The 19,072-nt window shown below is 37.8% G+C and overlaps 1 protein-coding gene across 2 annotated transcripts in view; it reads left to right on the top strand.

Annotated features, from left to right (window-relative positions):
* The window catches only part of TSPAN12 (tetraspanin 12), a 152,703-nt gene extending 134,064 nt beyond the window's left edge, over nt 1-18,639 (top strand). The window contains exon 10 of one of the 2 annotated variants that reach the window (XM_032761561.2): nt 17,074-18,639. In XM_032761561.2, the coding sequence (XP_032617452.1) occupies nt 17,074-17,379 (306 nt within the window). In that variant the 3' untranslated portion in view covers nt 17,380-18,639. The remainder of the gene's footprint in view (nt 1-17,073) is intronic. The other variant, XM_058435718.1, reaches the window with a different exon arrangement.
* The last annotated feature ends 433 nt before the right edge of the window (nt 18,640-19,072 follow it).

Below are 19,072 nucleotides of genomic sequence, written 5' to 3'. Positions count from 1 at the left end.
TTATTATGGGTAAGTGTTTTCTTAGGAATAACTTTAAAGAATCAATGATATGCCAATGAAAATTTCCTTCTCTGTCTAAATGTAAAAGGCCTGAAAATTTTTCTCTGATATGGGGAGAAGCAGAAGAAAGCTAAAAAATATATAAAAATCTAAACATTAATCACATTTTAATAAAGGGATATGGGAAAGACCAGGTTTTGTAATTAATTGGATTTTGAACTGTTTTGTTTTGAATCAAGTTCCTACCGCTTGGGGATCCTTTGAAACAAACACAGGCAGAGTATGTAGCTAACACTGGATATGCACGAAACGCAGGGTTTGGAGTTCCTGGACAGAATACGTATTTTAAGAGCCTCCACATAGACCACCAACACGTAGGAGGGGGAAAAAAAGAACCTCTCCAAAGAAAATGCTACCGTGCTACTCTCCAGCTCCCCCTGCTGGCTAATGATTAGTGATGTCAGTTTTGGCTCACTGATTAAGTTTTATGCTCAGTGGCAGTAAAGTCAATCCTCATGTGGCCAGGAAATTTACATACTTGTGTTTTCTGGGAGAATTGATCAGAATAATCAATTACTCCATTTTAGCAGAAGTTTTCCTATTCATTCATTTTTACTGATGATTTTCAGACTTTGCTAGCAGTAAAATTCTATTTTCAGATTAAAATCTAAGACTGCACTGTCCTCTACAGTAGCCAAAGAGCTACATGTGGCCATTTGAATTAAAATTAATTAAAATTAAAATGTCTGTTCCTCTGTTGCACTAGCTACATCTCAAGTGCTCAACTGCCGCTTGTGACTAGTGGCCCCTCTCTTGGAAAATGCAGATACAAGACATTTCCATCATCACAGAAAGTTTTGTTAGGCCGTCTTTATCTAGAATGGAAATGCAAAATGTGAATCAGATAGAAGGGAAACTGCTTAGGCTAAGGGGTTGGGATCATTCCCCAGATACATCTCTAGTCAAGTACCTGGTATCACAAGGCACTGCTCACACTATTCATAATATAACTCATGTATATATAGTAGGGCTATAAAGAATGAAAATTTGAAACAAAACACTTCAGGATTTATAACACCTGCATTTTGATATATTTCAGGATGGTTATCTTAGGAGGTTATACTTGTTATCCCTAGGAATACTACCATTCAAAACATCTTTTAGACTGTCTGCCAAAGTCAGTTGCTGAGATGGGCAGTCAATTTATATTGTAAATTAATTAATTTGGACGTTGTAGTTAATTAAAAGAATGCTGTACTACCTATACAAGTGATCCATTATATTCATATCCTAGATATGAGTAACTCTGGGCTGTTACTCATATCTCAGAGGACAAGAATATGTCACCATTTAAGGATATCCAAAATAAAGTGCTTTGGACTCTGAAGGCATGCCCAAAAGGAGAGTGCCAAGTATTTTTTAGGAGTTTAAAAATTGTTATAATTTCCTAGAGCTGCCATAACAAAGTCCCACAAACCAAGTGGCTCTGACAACGTAAATTTATTGTCACAGTGTTCTGGAGGCTAACTCCAAAATTAAGGCGTCAGCAGTGTTGATTCCTTCTGAGGGCCATGAGGAGAAATATATTTCATGCTTCTCCCCTAGCTTCTGGTGGTGTCCTGACAATTTTCCCAGTTCGTCATCTTTTAGGAGCATCACCCTCATCTGTTTCGTCTTCACATGGTGTTCTTGTGTGTGTGTCTCCAAAATTTCCCTTTTTATAAGAACAACAGTCATACTGGACGAGGGGCCCACTTTCCTCCAGTCGGACCTCATCTTAGTTGCATCTGCAACAATCCTATGTTCCAGTAAGATCACATTCTGAGGTACTAAGCTCTTTAACATATCAATTTTGGGAGGACATAATCCAACCAATCACAAGAATTATTCAAACAATTGAATAATTCAGGCTTTTTATTTTAAAAGATGATCAGAATACTTTTTGTCATGCTCACACTGCTGAGAAGCATTATGTTTGGATGTTATTGTTTTATACATACTTTGTTTAGAAACATTTGGCTTTGAATGAAAAGGAATATACAAAACATAGTTTATTGAACAGAAAGTTGTTGTAGGTTAGTGTCTGTAGGTTCTTCAGTGATTGTGGCACTGAACCTAGTTCTTTTTTGTTTTGGGTGAAAGCTGAATATTGGCTAGTGTCTGTAGTAGGAATCATCAACTAATAAATGCAGCAAACTCCGGCTTATTCCACAAAATGGAAGACAGTACTAATATTTCTGAGGTGCTATTATATATAAACATATTATGGATATTCAAATATACTATAACTCACTATTAGACATTAAAAGAACAGATGGCTACAGTATAGTTAGAAGTATAGATGTGTAAATTGAAACCTACCAAATTTCCTAGTGTGAGTTGTCCATTTGTTAGTTTTTACCAGTAGCAAGTCAGTATGGACAATTATTGGGCCACAACATTATGGTATAATTTGTATCTGCTTTAGTGATTAATACTGATGATATGATTATAACTACCATTAATCATGAGATCAACTTACCGGATCTTCCCATGAAGTCTGAATATGGACTAATTCTCTTCAGTTTTACTTTATTTAGCTGAAGACTGTTCCACATTAAACATTTAATATAATTTTATTGTTGTAAAAGTACAATTCATCTTCACTACTTTTCTTAGATTGTTTTCACTAATAATACTACTTTATAAAGGGATGCTTTACTTTCAGGATATCGATAATTGCTTGCTCCATGAATTTTGAAATTGAAACAAGCCATACTATTGTGCATGTGGAAGTTGATAGCCCAGATTATTTTGAAATTTTTTCATATTTTTATCTGAAGAATTTTAATAGCAAGCTGGCATTGTCAGCCATGAGATGTTCTTTAGACACAGACTTCCAGCTAAGATGGGGGCTTATTATATCAGAGTAACCTGCTTTTGCATTTTACAACTAATAACATATGCTGATATTGGTAATGATATAGTATGCAATTATATGCATAGTTGACTTACAAAAGAGGATCATTCAGTAGTTTATGGCATAAGTACAATTAAATCCATAATTAAAAATAAGACATAATTCCACTTTGCCCTGGAGAACATATGTTTCCTAATTACAGTGTGTCCAGAGATCATTCAGTAGGAAGATGAGGGTTCCAAAGGAGAAATAAGTGAGGAATAGCTGGAGGTATTTGGGATGTTTATTCAGAAGTTGAGAGCGCTGAAGGGAGATAGTTGAGATGTCTTCAAATATTTCAAAGTTCATAATTCAGAACAGGAACTAGACTTACACATTGTTGCTCCAAGGACCAGAAGTTACAGGAAGGAAATGTTGAATCAATAGAAGGAAGACCTTGCTCATCAAAATCCGTCCAATTGTGAGACAGGTTATCTTGTAAAATAATGAGTGTCTCATCACTAAAAATATTGAAGTCAAGGTCAGATAACCATGTCATTGGTAGCGTAGCATGGGTTTTTAAATTAAGAATGAATCCAGTCTAGATGAACCACAAGGTCTCTCTTATCTTTCATATTCTGTAATCTCAGAGATAAAAACTGGCTTTCTTCCTGCAATCATTCTTCAGTAGTCTGAAGTCAAAGAAATAAATCATTCTCAACCATCTGGTGGCCTGCATGGTCCCTGACCCAATAATATTTTATGACGCATTTGGAAACTTGTGAAAAATGACAGCAGAAATATAGTGACAATTGCACATTTAGAAATATTCAGGAGCCTTGTTACATTTGGCACACAGCTTGTCAAATATCCATAATAAGCTACAAACTTGTATTAAAGTATAGGTTTGAAAATCTATAATGAAAATATCTCTGACCCTGAGTTTGGATCTGTCACATTCACTCATTCAAAATGATGATACGATAACCAATATTCATTCAGAATATTTTGTGATTGCCTACTGGGTTCCATTTGCTCTTCTAAATGCTAGGGATATAGTGGAGAGTGTTGCAGACAAAAATCTCTTCTCCTATATAACTTATATTCTAGTTATGGATACATATGTTTAACAAGAAAAAACAGCAATAGTAAATTTCAGGTGGTGGTAAGCACTTTGAAGACTCTGAACAGGGTAATGTGCTGGAGCTTTGTTGGTGAGGGAGTTACTGAAGATAGACTGTTAGGAATAGGCCCTCTTAGGAGGTAATGTGTGAACTGAGACGAGTTGACGAAAAGGAAGCAGCCATGCTGGGGAACAGTGTTTTTGGCCGAGGAAACTGCAAGTATAAAGGCTCACCCTTGGGTGGTCTGGGCCCATGATTACTGACAGCCCACTCCCCTGTTCTTTGGAATCACCTGTGTAACCACACTCTAAATGCAAGGTGTAAGACTTGGCCTTGGCAAAATATCAGACTCAGAGTTTAAGTTGGCAAAGCACAAGCCTGTGGTATCTCTTGTCTTCTCTCACCTGCTGAGTTTTTCATCATATCAGTTACTGAAGTGCAGTGTCTTGTCTTGATCTGGAGAAGAGAAGCATAAATAAAAGGCATAAAAGACAGCAGTTAGAAAATAAGTCTTTAGACAGCAGGGAACTCAACCTCTTGCCCATGGACTGGGGCTCTTCTTGGATGGACTTCAAGGAAAAAGTGATACTGCAAAAATTGTTTTCAATATTTATAACCATTTTTTCCAGGAAATAAGAGCCATAGCTTTCATCAACTCTTCTTGGGGTTCCATATGTAAAAGAATGAGAAAACACAGTTGTAAAGAATAGTTGCAGCACTTACTGTCTCAGATAGGAAACTTAGCATAAATAGCCCCTCAAAAAGTCTAAAATGCCATTTTACTCCTCTGTGTGCTACCTCAAGAAAAATAAATGGAAGTAAACAGGCTCACAACAGGCCCTGCTTCAAATGGACTGACTCAAAATGTAAAACAAAGAGGGACAGAACATCAACTAAAATATACCTCCAGAGACACATTTCTTTGTCTAGTAGTTAGAAGAAAGACTACTGTTCAGATATATTGGCTGCTTCTTCAGAAAAGTAGTATTCCCACAGATTTATGTAAGGGCTGGACACAGACATGTCCTCCACACTTGTGTGCCTTTGGGACACTTTTCCTTTAGACCCTTAGACTTTCTATGTTCCATATGTTGGGTTTGAGTTTTAAATATTCTTAATAATTTCCACTTTGACAAACCCATTTATGCCTCTTTAGAAGTTTATTTCTTCTTCCAATGCTAGAAAACATTCACAAATAAAGGAAATTGGGAACAACAGTGGGTGTGACTGTGAAGGGATGTGACCTTTTTCTCTGAGTCTTGGCTTATAGGAAAAAGAACCTCATGATGACAAGTGTGTATGGGTTACCAGTGCTCACAGAAGGTAAACAGACTTGTAGAGGTGCTCCTCTAGGTTAAAAGTGAGGGTAGCTCATGTTGCTAAATAAAAAAAAAATCATTTAATGACACTTGTTAAGGACAAGATAAGGAGCCGGTTATGGTGGTTCATGCCTGTATTCCCAGCACTTTGGGAGGCTGAGGCAGGTAGATCACTTGTGGTCAGGAGTTCTAGACCAGCCCAACATGATGAAACCCTAACTCTACTAAAAATACAAAAATTAGCCAGATGCTGTGGTGCATGCGTGTAGTCCCAGCTATGTGGGAGGCTGAGGCAGGAGAATCACTTAAACCTGGGAGGTGAACCTAGGCGGTGAAGGTTGCAGTGAGCCTAGATTGTGCCACTGCACTCCAGCCTGGGCGACAGAGTGAGACTCTGTCTCAAAAAAAAATAATAATAAAAAATAAGGAAAACTTTATTTCAGCGGGGATTATTGGGATAGGAATAAGGCCACTGCAGTGTGGTCTTGCAGCAGGGGAGACAGATTAGGCTCAATTCAGAATACAACATGGGCAAGTGGGAATTTATAGTCAAGGAACAGGTTGGGGGTCAGAGGATGGAAAACCATTAAGAAGAAACATAGTGGTGAGGGATGGGATTCTAGCAAACCTTACCTAACAAGATTCGTACTGAAGGCAGGCCAGGGTGATCAGACATCAGCTGGATGATGGGTGGAGAAGGAAGAAGCCAGTTAGATATCAAGGATGATCAAGTATGAAGAATGGGGAATCTCACTAAACCAACTTACCAAGATCCTTGCTAAAATTGGACAATGCAGAGACAAACACCAAAGTCCAAACGTCAAGGTTTAGTTGAAAAAGAGCTCAGTGGAGCCTGAATAGAGTTTGGTCATGGAGAGAAACTGTATCAGTGGTGAACCATGTGGGATGGGCTGTTTGAGGGTTTTATTCTCTCAGTTGAGTGTTGTATGATGTTTGAATTGAGAGTCATGAATTCACACTCTGAGCCCTCATCCTGATTAGAAATACTGCTCTCACCTGTCTCCTGTATAATCTGCTGTCCTTGGCAAATGATATTTGTTTTATAACCAATATTATTTTTTCTGGGCGATATTTTAGTTCTCAACATTTTTTGTTAACACTCCTTTCCTGCTAACATCTTTGACCAATTAGAAAGATGAGCCAATATAGTATGTCTATTTGTTTTGACTGATAGAAATAACTTTTGCTTTGTAATTTTCATATACAAAATTCTATTATCATAAATGTTTCCTCATCACTCCTGAGCCATAAGTGGAGACTTGACAGAGTGTTGTGGGAATAAAAGGCCATGGTTGGGAGCGGGCTTGGCCTTCTGGCAAGCTCCACCTAGATATAAGGTCAACTGTTTTTTTCCCAGACAACCCAACTCTCTGGTTAGTAGTAGGATTCTACTTCAGACCAAGTAAATTGCCACACTTGAAACAAAAAATTAGGGGCAAGTATTAAAAGAGAAGGCCGAGGCAGGGAGTGAGAAGTCATAGCTTAGACCTCTAGCTAGGTACTGGCTAGTTACACAAACATAGAAGTTGGTCAAGTCTGCATAGATCAGATTCCCCACATCAGTGGCTAAAAGAAAAGGTAGGAATTAGAAAATATTTAAGTGGGGCACAAAAAAAGGAGCCTGACACAGAGCAGGCAATCCTTAATTGCTATTGTCTTTATGATTGAGATAGCCAGTGGGAACACATAGCAGTGGTAGTAACTCTTTGGGCTTCTAATCTTAAAGAATAAGTAGCTGTAAGCCACGTGCAGAAAATATTAGGGTGGCACAGGGTTGAAAAAGGGCATTCCCAGCCAAGAAACAGTGGGGCAAAGTTAGAACTGGAAGCAGGAGAGCACAGCTGGAGCACAGGGTGTGAGAAGGGCCACATTTACAGGGATACAGAGGGCAGGGGTTAGATTCTGAAGAGTCCTGTATGTCCTGATAACACGTGGGTATTTTATACTGAAGTCTGTGAATAGTTGCCAAATAAAAAGGGAAACATATTCACGAATTTGAGGCATTACTATAAAAAGACGGTTTAGGACAATGTAGTCATAGGATTCTGATTTTTTAATAATGAAACTTTATTCTCAGATAAACATCCATAAAGCCTTCTGCTCAGATAGTCAAGGGTAGGCAGTTTGCAGTTTGCAGGCTCAGTGGTTATTTAGATGGAATATCCCCAAGAATTTCCATTCTCAGCGTTCTCTTATATAAAGTCAAAGACGCTCCCTCCTGTCTCTCTACTGACTTCATTATCTCCTCTGCAAGTAGCTGCTGATGGGATCTGGTTGACTGTGACTTGCGGTGGTATCTGTTTTATCGTTCAAAGCCATGCGGGATCAGTTTGGGCTTGGTAGGGGGGAAGATCCCTTTTTATCTTCAGGCTTTGCTTGATCGAATCAGGCCTTGAACTATTCTGCCGGTTTTGTTTCAGATATACAAATGCATTCTTCTTTTCTTTCACTCTCTTTCTCAACATCATTCAATTGTGAGTTTCCTGTTCTCTATTCTCTATTCAATCAAACAATATTTCCTTTTGGACTCTATTAGTAGAGACTTGCAAATTTTGCCCTTAAAATTTATGGATGTGAAAGCCATGATAATATTTTGACCTGAAAAAGTACCTTACGAAATAACAATTTTAGATTTAAGCTTAAACATCATGCTTATTGGCATTGTAGAGAATGAATTGAGGTGGGAAAATTAAGCTGAAGATTGGGTCTTAAGGCAGGGAAATTAAGGTAGGAAACTATAGCAGATAACTCATGTGATGGTAGGGGCTGGAATTCAGGTTGTGGCATTTAGTATGGAGAGGAAGGAATGAATGTGAAAGATATGTCAGAGGTAGAATGAACAGGACTGGGTTATAAATTGGCTGTGGGGAGTGAACGACAGGGAAGTTGCAAGCATTCTTGACTCTGATTTGGACTCTGACAGTGAGGAAGCCATTTACTGAAGGGAGAGGTTAGAGTTGAGTAGTTCCATTTTGGAAATACTGGATTTAAGGTTCTTGTCAGGTATTCCATGTGCAGAAACCCAGGAGGCAATATGAACTTCAGAGACGGAACTCAGCTAGCAATATGGATTTTGTGTGTACTAATTAAGGAAAGTGCTAACTCAAAATACAGTGGCTTGGATAAGCTGGGAGTTTATCTCTCTTTCATAGACCAGTGACCTAGTCTATGCCGCCAGGCAGCTCTGCTGCACAAGTTCATCCAGGGGCCAGAATGATGAGACAACTTTGCCTTTTAAATATCTTGTCTTCCAAAGTTTGTCCTGTTTTTCTCCAGTTCCAGTCATGGAGAGAAAGAGAATGAGAAAGAGAACGCCCAATGCATGAAGGCCTACACTCATCAACACTGTTCAGATTTTATTGGCAGGAACTCACATGGCTTTGCTTAGCTGCAAGGGAGGCTGGGAAATGTGGTCTGGCTAGGCAGCTATATTCTTTTTTTTTGAGATGAAGTCTCGCTCTGTCGCCCAGGCTGGAGTACAGTGGCGCGATCTCGGCTCACTGCAAGCTCCGCCTCCCGGGTTCACGCCATTCTCCTGCCTCAGCCTCCTGAGTAGCTGGGACTACAGGCGCCTGCCACCATGCCTGGCTAATTTTTTTGGTATTTTTAGTAGGGAAGGGGTTTCACCATGTTAGCCAGGATGGTCTCGATCTCCTGACCTCGTGATCTGCCTGCCTCAGCCTCCCAAAGTGCTGGGATTACAGGTATGAACCACTGTGGCCGGCCGGAAGCTATGTTCTTATATAGACATTAATTACTGTGGATCAAGTGGAGGACAGACTGGGTGGGTGGGTGAGTGGATGGACTAAGTTTACACAAGTGTCATTAGTGTACATGAGGCAGTGAAGGTAGGGAGGGAAATAAGACCACACAAGGAAACGATGCAATATATGCAGCCAAGGACAGAACTCTGTGACCTGCCAACACTTAAAGAGCAGAGATACCAAAATTTTGAGATGGTGACTACATGGTAAAGAGCAAACTGAGTGTAGAGATTTTTTTCTTCTACATCCCAATTCCCTTATCTCTACTAAGATATTAATAGTACCCACGTCATTGTAATATACAAAGACAAATTGAGATACGACATGAGAAACTGTTAGTATACCACTTACCACAGTGGTAGCTGATGACAATAATAACAATTTATTAAGGTATTTATTGAAGTAAGTAGAAAATTTATTGATCTATGATTAGATTTTTAACTAGCTAAATTGTCCATAGTTTTGCTTGAAATGACAGTGAAGTGTGTATTTTCTGGTTATGTGCATTTGTGCTGCTGAAGGTAGATTTTCAGTTAAAGTTTTTGGGACTTGGTCCAGTTTCTCACTTTGCTTGTTTTAACACCCTCTAACTTCTTATAGATGCAAATTTAAGGTGCTCAAATGGGCCCCCAAGAGAGAAAATATTTGCAGGAGGGGTTTGTGAATAAACTCTGCTCCCTCAGGCTGCTAGAACTGGCCTCACTAGTGAGCATGGAGCCTTCCAGGTTTTCTGACTCTAGCCTCTTTGTAACTATATTTTTTTGGTAAAAATGAAAAATGATCAGTAAATGCAGTCTTTTACACTTCGTTATTCTACCTATGTAATAGGGATATTGCGAGGGTTAAATGAGATACGAGGACCTTTTGTATATTAAGAAATAATAAGATGACTTTTTTCTACTGCACTTTCTATGCACAGATTTAGTTATCTTTCTGTTCTCCTAAGAGAGAGCTAAAGAACAGAGAGTCTTGTAATGAATTTTATTGCTTGCTGCTTTTTTAAAGGAAGCATTATTTCCCTGCAGAGCTTAAGATTATCAGTGGAGAACTTTTGGTCTAACCTGTTTAAATCTTGTGAGCTCATTAACTGCTATCATTTACTTCAATTCTAGAAGAAAGAGGGTTGTAGATTGTATATTTGCATCTGCTAATCAATATAGTTATTTCAAACAAGAGTCATGTTTATTTACAAAAACATTAATATTGGCATGTATTGGCACCTAGATTTTATTTATACATTATCTTCGTAAGCACATTAAAAGGCTGCCCGACTTTTTGATGTGGCCTGTGAATATTGAGTACTGAAAAGCCATGAGTGTTCTTCCAATTTTAGAAACTCATTTTGGAGATAGATCAGAGAATAATTTCAAGTGTATAATTTCCTCAAGTGAAATGAGGCATCCTGACATGGCTTCAAATAGATTCCAGGAAATGTAGGGGATTTGTGATTATTCTCTGATAAAGGTAGTGTTATTATTTACAGCTAATAGTTGACCAGAATTTTAATACTGTAGCAAGTAAAGTAGGTTAGCCAACGTGTCTTATGCATACCTTTGAATTATCTGAAGTTATTAACATAGGGCTAACTTAGCTTTATTTAGGAAGAAAACATTTTCAAGTAAAATTAATTCAGTGTTTTATTTTGAGAAAAGCAAATAAGTACACTTCAGTTCTTTCCTATTCTGAATAAAATACTCTTTGTGAAATGAAACGCAGTTTTGAATTTTATCATTTGTCTCCTCTTTTTACTCTACAGAAATGTTGGTTTGTGCAGCTAAATATCTATAAATAGTATAATAAATACATATAAACACATCTATGTTTTTTATCTAGACAATGTCTTTTCAAGACAAGTTTACACTGAAAAATGTAAACCTTATGCATAATTATTTGACTGGCACAAAATATGCTCAGGGTTATGTTCAGGTTGAATTACTTCAATAAGAGTGATTCAGAACAGACAGAAAACCCTGGAGCTATTTCAATGAAGAATTTACAGAGTGACTGAGGAGGTCAATCATCTTATACAGACAAATCTGGAAAAATACTGACTGTCCTCTCAAGAAGAGAACTATTCTTTGGAAAGTTGGTTCTTAACTTTAAGTACTTGTGAAAATGATTCACTGATATTCAGCATGACACCTGTGTTAGGCAATTCTTCCATTGCTAGAAATAAATACTTGAGACTGGGTAATTTATAAGAAAACAAGTTTAATTGGCTTATGGTTCTGCAGGCTGTACAGGAAAGGCAAATGATAATGGCATCTGCCCCTGGGAAGGCCTCAAGGAGCTTTGACGCATGGCAAAAAGCAAAGCGGCAGCAGGCACATCACATGGCCAAAGCAGGAACAGGAGAGAGAGATGGGGGGTGGTGCTACACACTTTTAAAGAAACAGATCTTGGGAGAACTCCGTTATCACCAAGAGGATGGCCATTCATGAGGAACCTACCCCCATGATCTAAACACCTTCCACCAGGCCCTACTTCCAACACTGTGGATTACATTTCAACATGAGATTCGGGTGGGGACAAATGTACTAATTATATCAATGCCTGTCTGCTGCAAGTTTCTACATGCCTAATGAGTCAGCAAAGAAATACTTAATTGCATGTACTATAGAGGAATTTGTGCTTTTACTTATACAATTATACTCTGTATCTTTTAAAATTGAATTTATTAAAGGATATAGGGCAGCATACAACAAAAATACAGTAAATTAATAATAAAATATAAACAGAATTGGAAAGTCAAGGTTAAAGGAAAGAGTAAGCAGAGGTGCTTAACATGAAGAGAGACAGTTACTGTGGTTGAATGTCCTGTTTGCCTCTCAGCTTTCTGACAGCCCAGGTGAAAAGGAGGTACAATCATCACCATAATTCTAATGTTAGGAGAGCAAACATTCTAACCTCAAAGGGAGCAAAATTCTAAATATTTTATCAAGTGGGATTTTATATCTACTACTTTATCGAGAAAAAATATCTTCAATATCATTTGTCACAAATTTTATAGAGCAGTTTCTTATGGTGTTTTCCAATACATATCATTAAATACACCTTGGTGGAAAATAATATGCAAGGGCATAAGTTAATATATTGCAAGTTGGCACATTTTGGTGACCTGGTTTGAAGGATGGACGTAAAGTACTAAGATGTCAACTGATTTCATTTCTTTTAGATAATCTGTAGTTGACATCTCTTTTGGAGAGACTCTTGATTGAGAAGCATAAAATATAGTTTAATGAATTCTGATGACAAATTTAAGGACTGAAGTTCTGCCTTATTTGAGGAGTTACCTGTATGCTTTTTAAACAAAATGAGGAAATGATCACCTGATATTTTGCTATATAAATGGAGGAGTCTAACTAGGTAGGACCTTTGCTTGGAATAAAGCATACTTGCCTACCTGAGTGTGAAGATAATCTAAAGGGACCAGTGATCTGGAAGGACACCAAGTCCCAACTATGTGACGTGTCAATACAATTGCATATCTACATTTCTGGGCAACCGAAAAAGCTGTTTTGTCATTGGAATCCAAAGTCATTTTCAATAACCTTGATTGTTTTAATATTTCATTGCATTTTTTTTTAAGTTACAAATCAATGTCATTTTCAAAGAAACATTGACAGAATCAACACCGTCTAGAAAAGGATCAACAGAATGATTAAGTATACATATTTGGAAAACTTGAAAGCTAGGACTATTTAGCCTGGAGAGGAGAATAATTAAAGAGAAAGGGATAATTGATTCTTCAGCTATGACTGTCTACCTTATAGAAAAGGGAATGGTTGAGAGCAGAGTTAGAACCAGTGCATCCTTACAAAGAAGGCAGGTTCCAACAAGGGAGTGCTTGTTAAAAATTAGTGTTGTTCTGGTGTGGACAGGGCTGTCTAGTGAGGCGGGGAGTCCCTCTCATTAGAACTGCAATTTCATTCATTGTTTTTTTATTCCCCTGTTAGTCATACTTTCTTGTTTCTCTACATGTCTTATAACTGTTTTTCTTTAAGCGAACAGGACATTTTAAATAATATAATGTGACAGCTCTGAAAATCAGATTTTTCCACCTCTCCAACGTTTGCTGTGTTTATTTGTTGGTTCGATGACATTTTCTAAACTAATTCTGTAAAGGCTGTATTCTTTGTCACATGTGGTCATTGAAGTTTCTGCTCAGTTAGCTTAGTGGTCAGTTGATGAATGGACAGAGATTTCCTCAGATGCCTAGAACCAGTGAGTCTCCTGGCCTTTACCAAGGGTGCACAGAGCTTCAAGGTCAGCCAGAGGAGAGATCTTAGGATCTTTGCAGGTCTTTCCTGGGACTATGCACAGCCCCTGAACCTAAGGACAGCCCTGTTCATGTGTGTAATTTTCAAGATCCCCACGAATATGTCAGCTTTGTCAAGCCCCCATGTACACAACTGTTACCAACTGCCTCAGGCAGCCTCAGAGATCAATAGTTACCTCTAACTGTCGTTGGTAATCTCCTGGGGAGGGAGGGACCGGAGGCTGTTTCCTAGCCTTGCTTCAAGTTCCGGTCAAATAAAGACATCCTCCTGAGTGGAGTCTTCCAGGCCAGACCAGCCATATAGTAACAGTCTGGGAAAGGCGCCTTGAAGGAGCTGCAACCCCATCCTGCACCCTCTGGTGGCGGCTAGGCTGCCAGTTCTCACCAGGATTGCAGGCTCTTGGCTTTCCAGGCTACTGAGGGGAGCAGGGATGGGAATAGGGCAAATGAAAATTCCATAGTTGTTCCTAATGAGATTCGGTGGCTTTTCGTGAATAAACCCTCCTCAGATTGCTGAAAGACTTTGGTTAATTTCCAGAATTCTAGAAAAATTGAGGCTAACAGGTTTTTTGCCAGTGTTTTCATTGATTACATGAGTAGAGATTCTTTGGAGGTCCTTCCCATGCCTGTTTTGCTATGTCACTCTACAAGTGCTTTTTTGCCATGTTTTTAAAAGTTAATAAGTTGAATTCATGACTTCCAAGGACCCCTCCCATTCTAGAGTGTTCAGTATTAATAGGTCTCATTCCCCAACCATCCTAGGTGATAGAATTTACAGTACCATTTTAAAAATAAATGTGATTGTTTAAGATAAACTGAAATAGACTTTAAACAGTGCCAAGATATGAAACATAATAAACTGTACTTAATTATCAACCTCTGCCTTGTTTTATTCACAGATTTGAAAAGGAAACAGTACTTTTCTGGCACAGTTTCTTAGCTTAAAATGAATTAGTGTAAAGAGGTAGGAGATCTTAAGCCAATATAGATACAATTTAAGCCCCAGAGACTATTGAAAGGGTAAAAATCAAGTAATTGACTGACAGCATTTCACAGAGTTGAATCGTCAGCATATATATTTATTGAATGGTTTACTTTTTTGAATAACTAATACATTGTTATTAACTATAGTCGCCACGTTGTATTGTAGACCTCTTGAACTTATTCCTCCTAACTGAAATTTTGTATCCTTGAATGGTTTACCTCTAAATGGTTTTTTTTTTTGTTTGTTTGTTTTGAGACAGGGTCTCCCTCTGTCGCCCAGGCTGGAGTCCAGTGGGGCGATCTCAGCTCACTGCAACCTCTGCCTCCCGGGTTCAAGCAATTCTCATGTCTCAGCCTCCCGAGTAGCTGGGATTTCAGGCATGCATGGTGGATTTCAGGCATTCACCATGCCCAGCTAATTTTTGTATTTTTAGTAGAGACAGTGTTTCACCATGATGACCAGACTGGTCTCGAACTGTAAACCTCAAGTGATCTGCCCGCCTTAGCCTCCCAATGTGCTGGGATTACAGACGTGAGCCACCATGCCCAGCCGCTAGTTTACCTCTAATTCTGAAATATATTTATTATTACTAAAATATTAATATATTCATGCTAATTCTTTATTCACTAAAAATCCATTTTTGTACTAAGTACTGAGCACATTGGTAAGGAATCAGCTAAACATGATCCAAGGCTGTTTTATATCAATTTCTTCAAAGATATATGTGAGAAAATAGTGCCACATTATTTGGTAATGATGTTAAATGAAGTTGCTATGCAAATTAATTTTCCAGATGTCTGAAGCCAAACCTTTTTAACTTAACAAATTTTGAGGTGACTCTTCTCAAACTATGTAAAATATTTCTCTGCTTCATCAGGAAGCTAATGATCTAATATCTCAGTAGCAAGTAATCATTCTGGACAGTTATCTCATTGTCCCGTAAAACAGTAGCAGCCACCTTGCTCTTGTAGGGTAGAGCTATGCAGAAGTACTCACTGGTGACATAATGCTGTGATTCTGGTGTTTTCATACTCTTTCATGAAGTGTTGTGCCTCGGTACTTTTCCATTAATATCTGCTAATCATAGATCTTCCATGTATTTTTAATTTGATCTTTCTACTTTCTAATCTGTGAACTGACATATCAGACAAGAGATTGTACCTACTGGGTTCTTAACATGTATGAGACACTATTCTAAGTGTTAAAATGTGTCCGTGCATTTAATCCTCCCAGCATCTCAGACAGGTAAGCACTATTATCGTCTACGTTTTTAGACAAGAAAACTGAAGCACAGAGATTAAGTAACTGGCCCCAAATCACATAGCCGTTCATGATCTTAACCATTATACTATACTGTTGAAGTGGCATCGTTCATCTGGGGTAATACCCAAGGTTAGTTGTCTCAGGCCAAGGAAATCAAGGATGTGAACACACAAGGAGTGAGGTTAAGAGTGGAGGTTTATAGGCTCAAGAAAGAGAAGAGCTCTCTCCTAAAGAGAGGGTTCCCGAGTGTGTTTTCTGGTCCACAGCAAAATGAAACGGGTTTTAAAGATGAGCTTGAGGAGGCGGAGTCTGACTTACACAGGGCACGAAAGATTGGTTGGACCAGGTGTACCATTCGCATAGTGCATGAAAATCTGGCCACCCCCACCCTAATCTTTTATTATGCAGATGGTCCTCTACTTGGCTGGCACCATATTACCTGTTTCTTCACTGTATACACAAAGACAAGGGATGATAGAGCCTCCATGTTGAACATAACTGGTCCCCAGCAAGCCCTTTTCTATTGGCACAGCTGCTGGCATTCACCTGTGCAAGCTTCCAGCTTGCTTGTCTATGTCTACAGCTCGATTTTTCAGGAAGTTCTTTTAATGATTTTGGAGCTGCTTTTTGTTAAAAGGGAAATTCCGCCGAGGACTCTTTTACCCTCACTATCTGCCTAAATAATTTCTATCTCCTGTATCACTGTGTCATATAAAGATGCTTATTAAAATGACACATAAACCTAAGGTGAATGAGTTCTCATAGAATATTTGAGTGGAACTGTTTGAAAAATACTTAAATTTCAGTGAGTTGTTTTTGTGATGTCTATGTTAGTTTCCCACAGAATGTATGTGTATGTCTGTGTTTGTGCAAATTTCTTGTGTTTGTATCAAATAGGTTAAGGCGGCCAGAGAAGCGACTTTACCAAACGGGTGTTAAGTATTATTAAATCATAAACATTGTGTGCCAGATCTGGCCTAATGCCTTTTGATGTGTTTGAAGTTTCACTGGAACCCAGCCACATTCATTGATTCACTTATCGTCTATGGCTGCTTTCTTGTGACAGTGGCAGGGATGAGTAGTTGCCATAGAGACCATATGGCCCATAGAGCCCAAAATATTTACTATCTGGCTCTCTAAAAAAAGAAAACAAGTTTGTCAACCCTTGCTTTAGATGTTGGGTTTTGTGTCTCAATTTCAGGTTTTGAGAAAGACAAAAGAAGGGGTTGGCTCATCGGAATCAGCTGGACAGGCTTTTCAAAAGCTACACACCACCTTCTCTCCTTCTCATCAGCTTTCCCTGAGGAGAACCACTGTCTTAAACTTTATGATCCAAATAATCTGATTTCATTAACTGATACAGATTGTTTGCTTTCATTAACTATTTTTGGCCTTCTGTAACATATCTAAAGTAATGCTGACCATGTATTTCTTTTACAGGGTTGTGGGAAGAAAATGTATTCCTTTTTGAGAGGAACCAAACAACTGCAGGTGCTGAGGTTTCTGGGAATCTCCATTGGGGTGACACAAATCCTGGCCATGATTCTCACCATTACTCTGCTCTGGGCTCTGTATTATGATAGAAGGGAGCCTGGGACAGACCAAATGATGTCCTTGAAGAATGACAACTCTCAGCACCTGTCATGTCCCTCAGTAGAACTGTTGAAACCAAGCCTGTCAAGAATCTTTGAACACACATCCATGGCAAACAGCTTTAATACACACTTTGAGATGGAGGAGTTATAAAAAGAAATGTCACAGAAGAAAACCACAAACTTGTTTTATTGGACTTGTGAATTTTTGAGTACATACTATGTGTTTCAGAAATATGTAGAAATAAAAATGTTGCCATAAAATAACACCTAAGCATATACTATTTTATGCATTAAAATGAGGAGGGAAAAGTTTCATGTCATAAGTCACCACCTGGACAAAAATTGATGCCCTTAAAATGCAGAAGACAGATGTCATACCCACTGTGTAGCCTGTGTATGACTTTTACTGAACACAGTTATGTTTTGAGGCAGCATGGTTTGATTAGCATTTCCGCATCCATGCAAACGAGTCACATATGGTGGGACTGGAGCTATAGTAAAGGTTGATTTACTTCTACCAACTAGTATATAAAGTACTAATTAAATGCTAACATAGGAAGTTAGAAAATACTAATAACTTTTATTACTCAGTGATCTATTCTTTTGATGCTAAATTATATATCAGAAAACTTTCAATATTGGTGACTACCTAAATGTGATTTTTGCTGGTTACTAAAATATTCTTACCACTTAAAAGAACAAGCTAACACATTGTCTTAAACTGATCAGGGATCTATTTGTATATAAGTCTGTGTTAAATCTGTATAATTCAGTCGATTTCAGTTCTGATAATGTTAAGAATAACCATCATGAAAAGGAAAATTTGTCCTGTATAGCATCATTATTTTTAGCCTTTCCTGTTAATAGAGCTTTAATATTCTGTCCTGGGCTTATGTTACACATATAACTGTTAATTTAAATACTTAACCACTAATTTTGAAAATTACCAGTGTGATACATAGGAATCATTATTCAGAATGTAGTCTGGGCTTTAGAAAGTATTAACAAGAAAATTTGCACATAACTTAGTTGATTCAGAAAGGACTTGTACGCTGTTTTTCTCCCAAATGAAGACTCTTTTTGACACTAAACACTTTTTAAAAAGCTTATCTTTGCCTTCCCAAACAAGAAACAATAGTCTCCAAGTCAATATAAATTCTACAGAAAATAGTGCTTTTTCTCCAGAAAAATGCTTGTGAGAATCATTAAAACGTGACAATTTAGAGATTCTTTATTTCACTGATTAATATACTGTGGCAAATTACACAGATTATTAAATTTTTTTACAAGAGTATAGTATATTTATTTGAAATGGGAAAAGTGCATTTTACTGTATTTTGTGTATTTTGTTTATTTCTCAGAATATGGGAAGAAAATTAAAATGTGTCAATAAATATTTTCTAGAGAGTAATGACTTGTCTCTGCCTACTTTTTAATACATTGCAAGCACTTATGCCACGTGAGAAGATTATCAGGGGGAGAAAAACATGAGAAAGAATGATTGCGTAAAGTATTAATATTGATTTCCAATCTCCGGAATGGACCTATAAGAATATGTATTTTCACTGAGAAGACTCAAAAAGATGCCCATTTTTTGCTTTTGCTTTTTACCTAAATGTTAAATAGTATACTTGTTTGAGATAATATAAAAATATGCCCATTTGTGTTAATTTATCTTTTCAATGTTTGCATATCACAGTTTTATAACTATTATTAATTTTTAAGAGAATATGAGTCTCTTAGTTAATTTCAAATTCTCTTCAAATGAGTCAAGGAATGCAATCCTTGAAATTGACTGCCATGTTTAAAATCTTCCATAGATTTTAATGAAAACAGTACATTCC

The sequence above is a fragment of the Hylobates moloch genome, unplaced genomic scaffold, assembly GCF_009828535.3.
Source record: "Hylobates moloch isolate HMO894 unplaced genomic scaffold, HMol_V3 SCAFFOLD_1, whole genome shotgun sequence".
Lineage (NCBI taxonomy): Eukaryota > Metazoa > Chordata > Mammalia > Primates > Hylobatidae > Hylobates > Hylobates moloch.
This window is presented reverse-complemented; position numbering and strand designations above follow the sequence as displayed.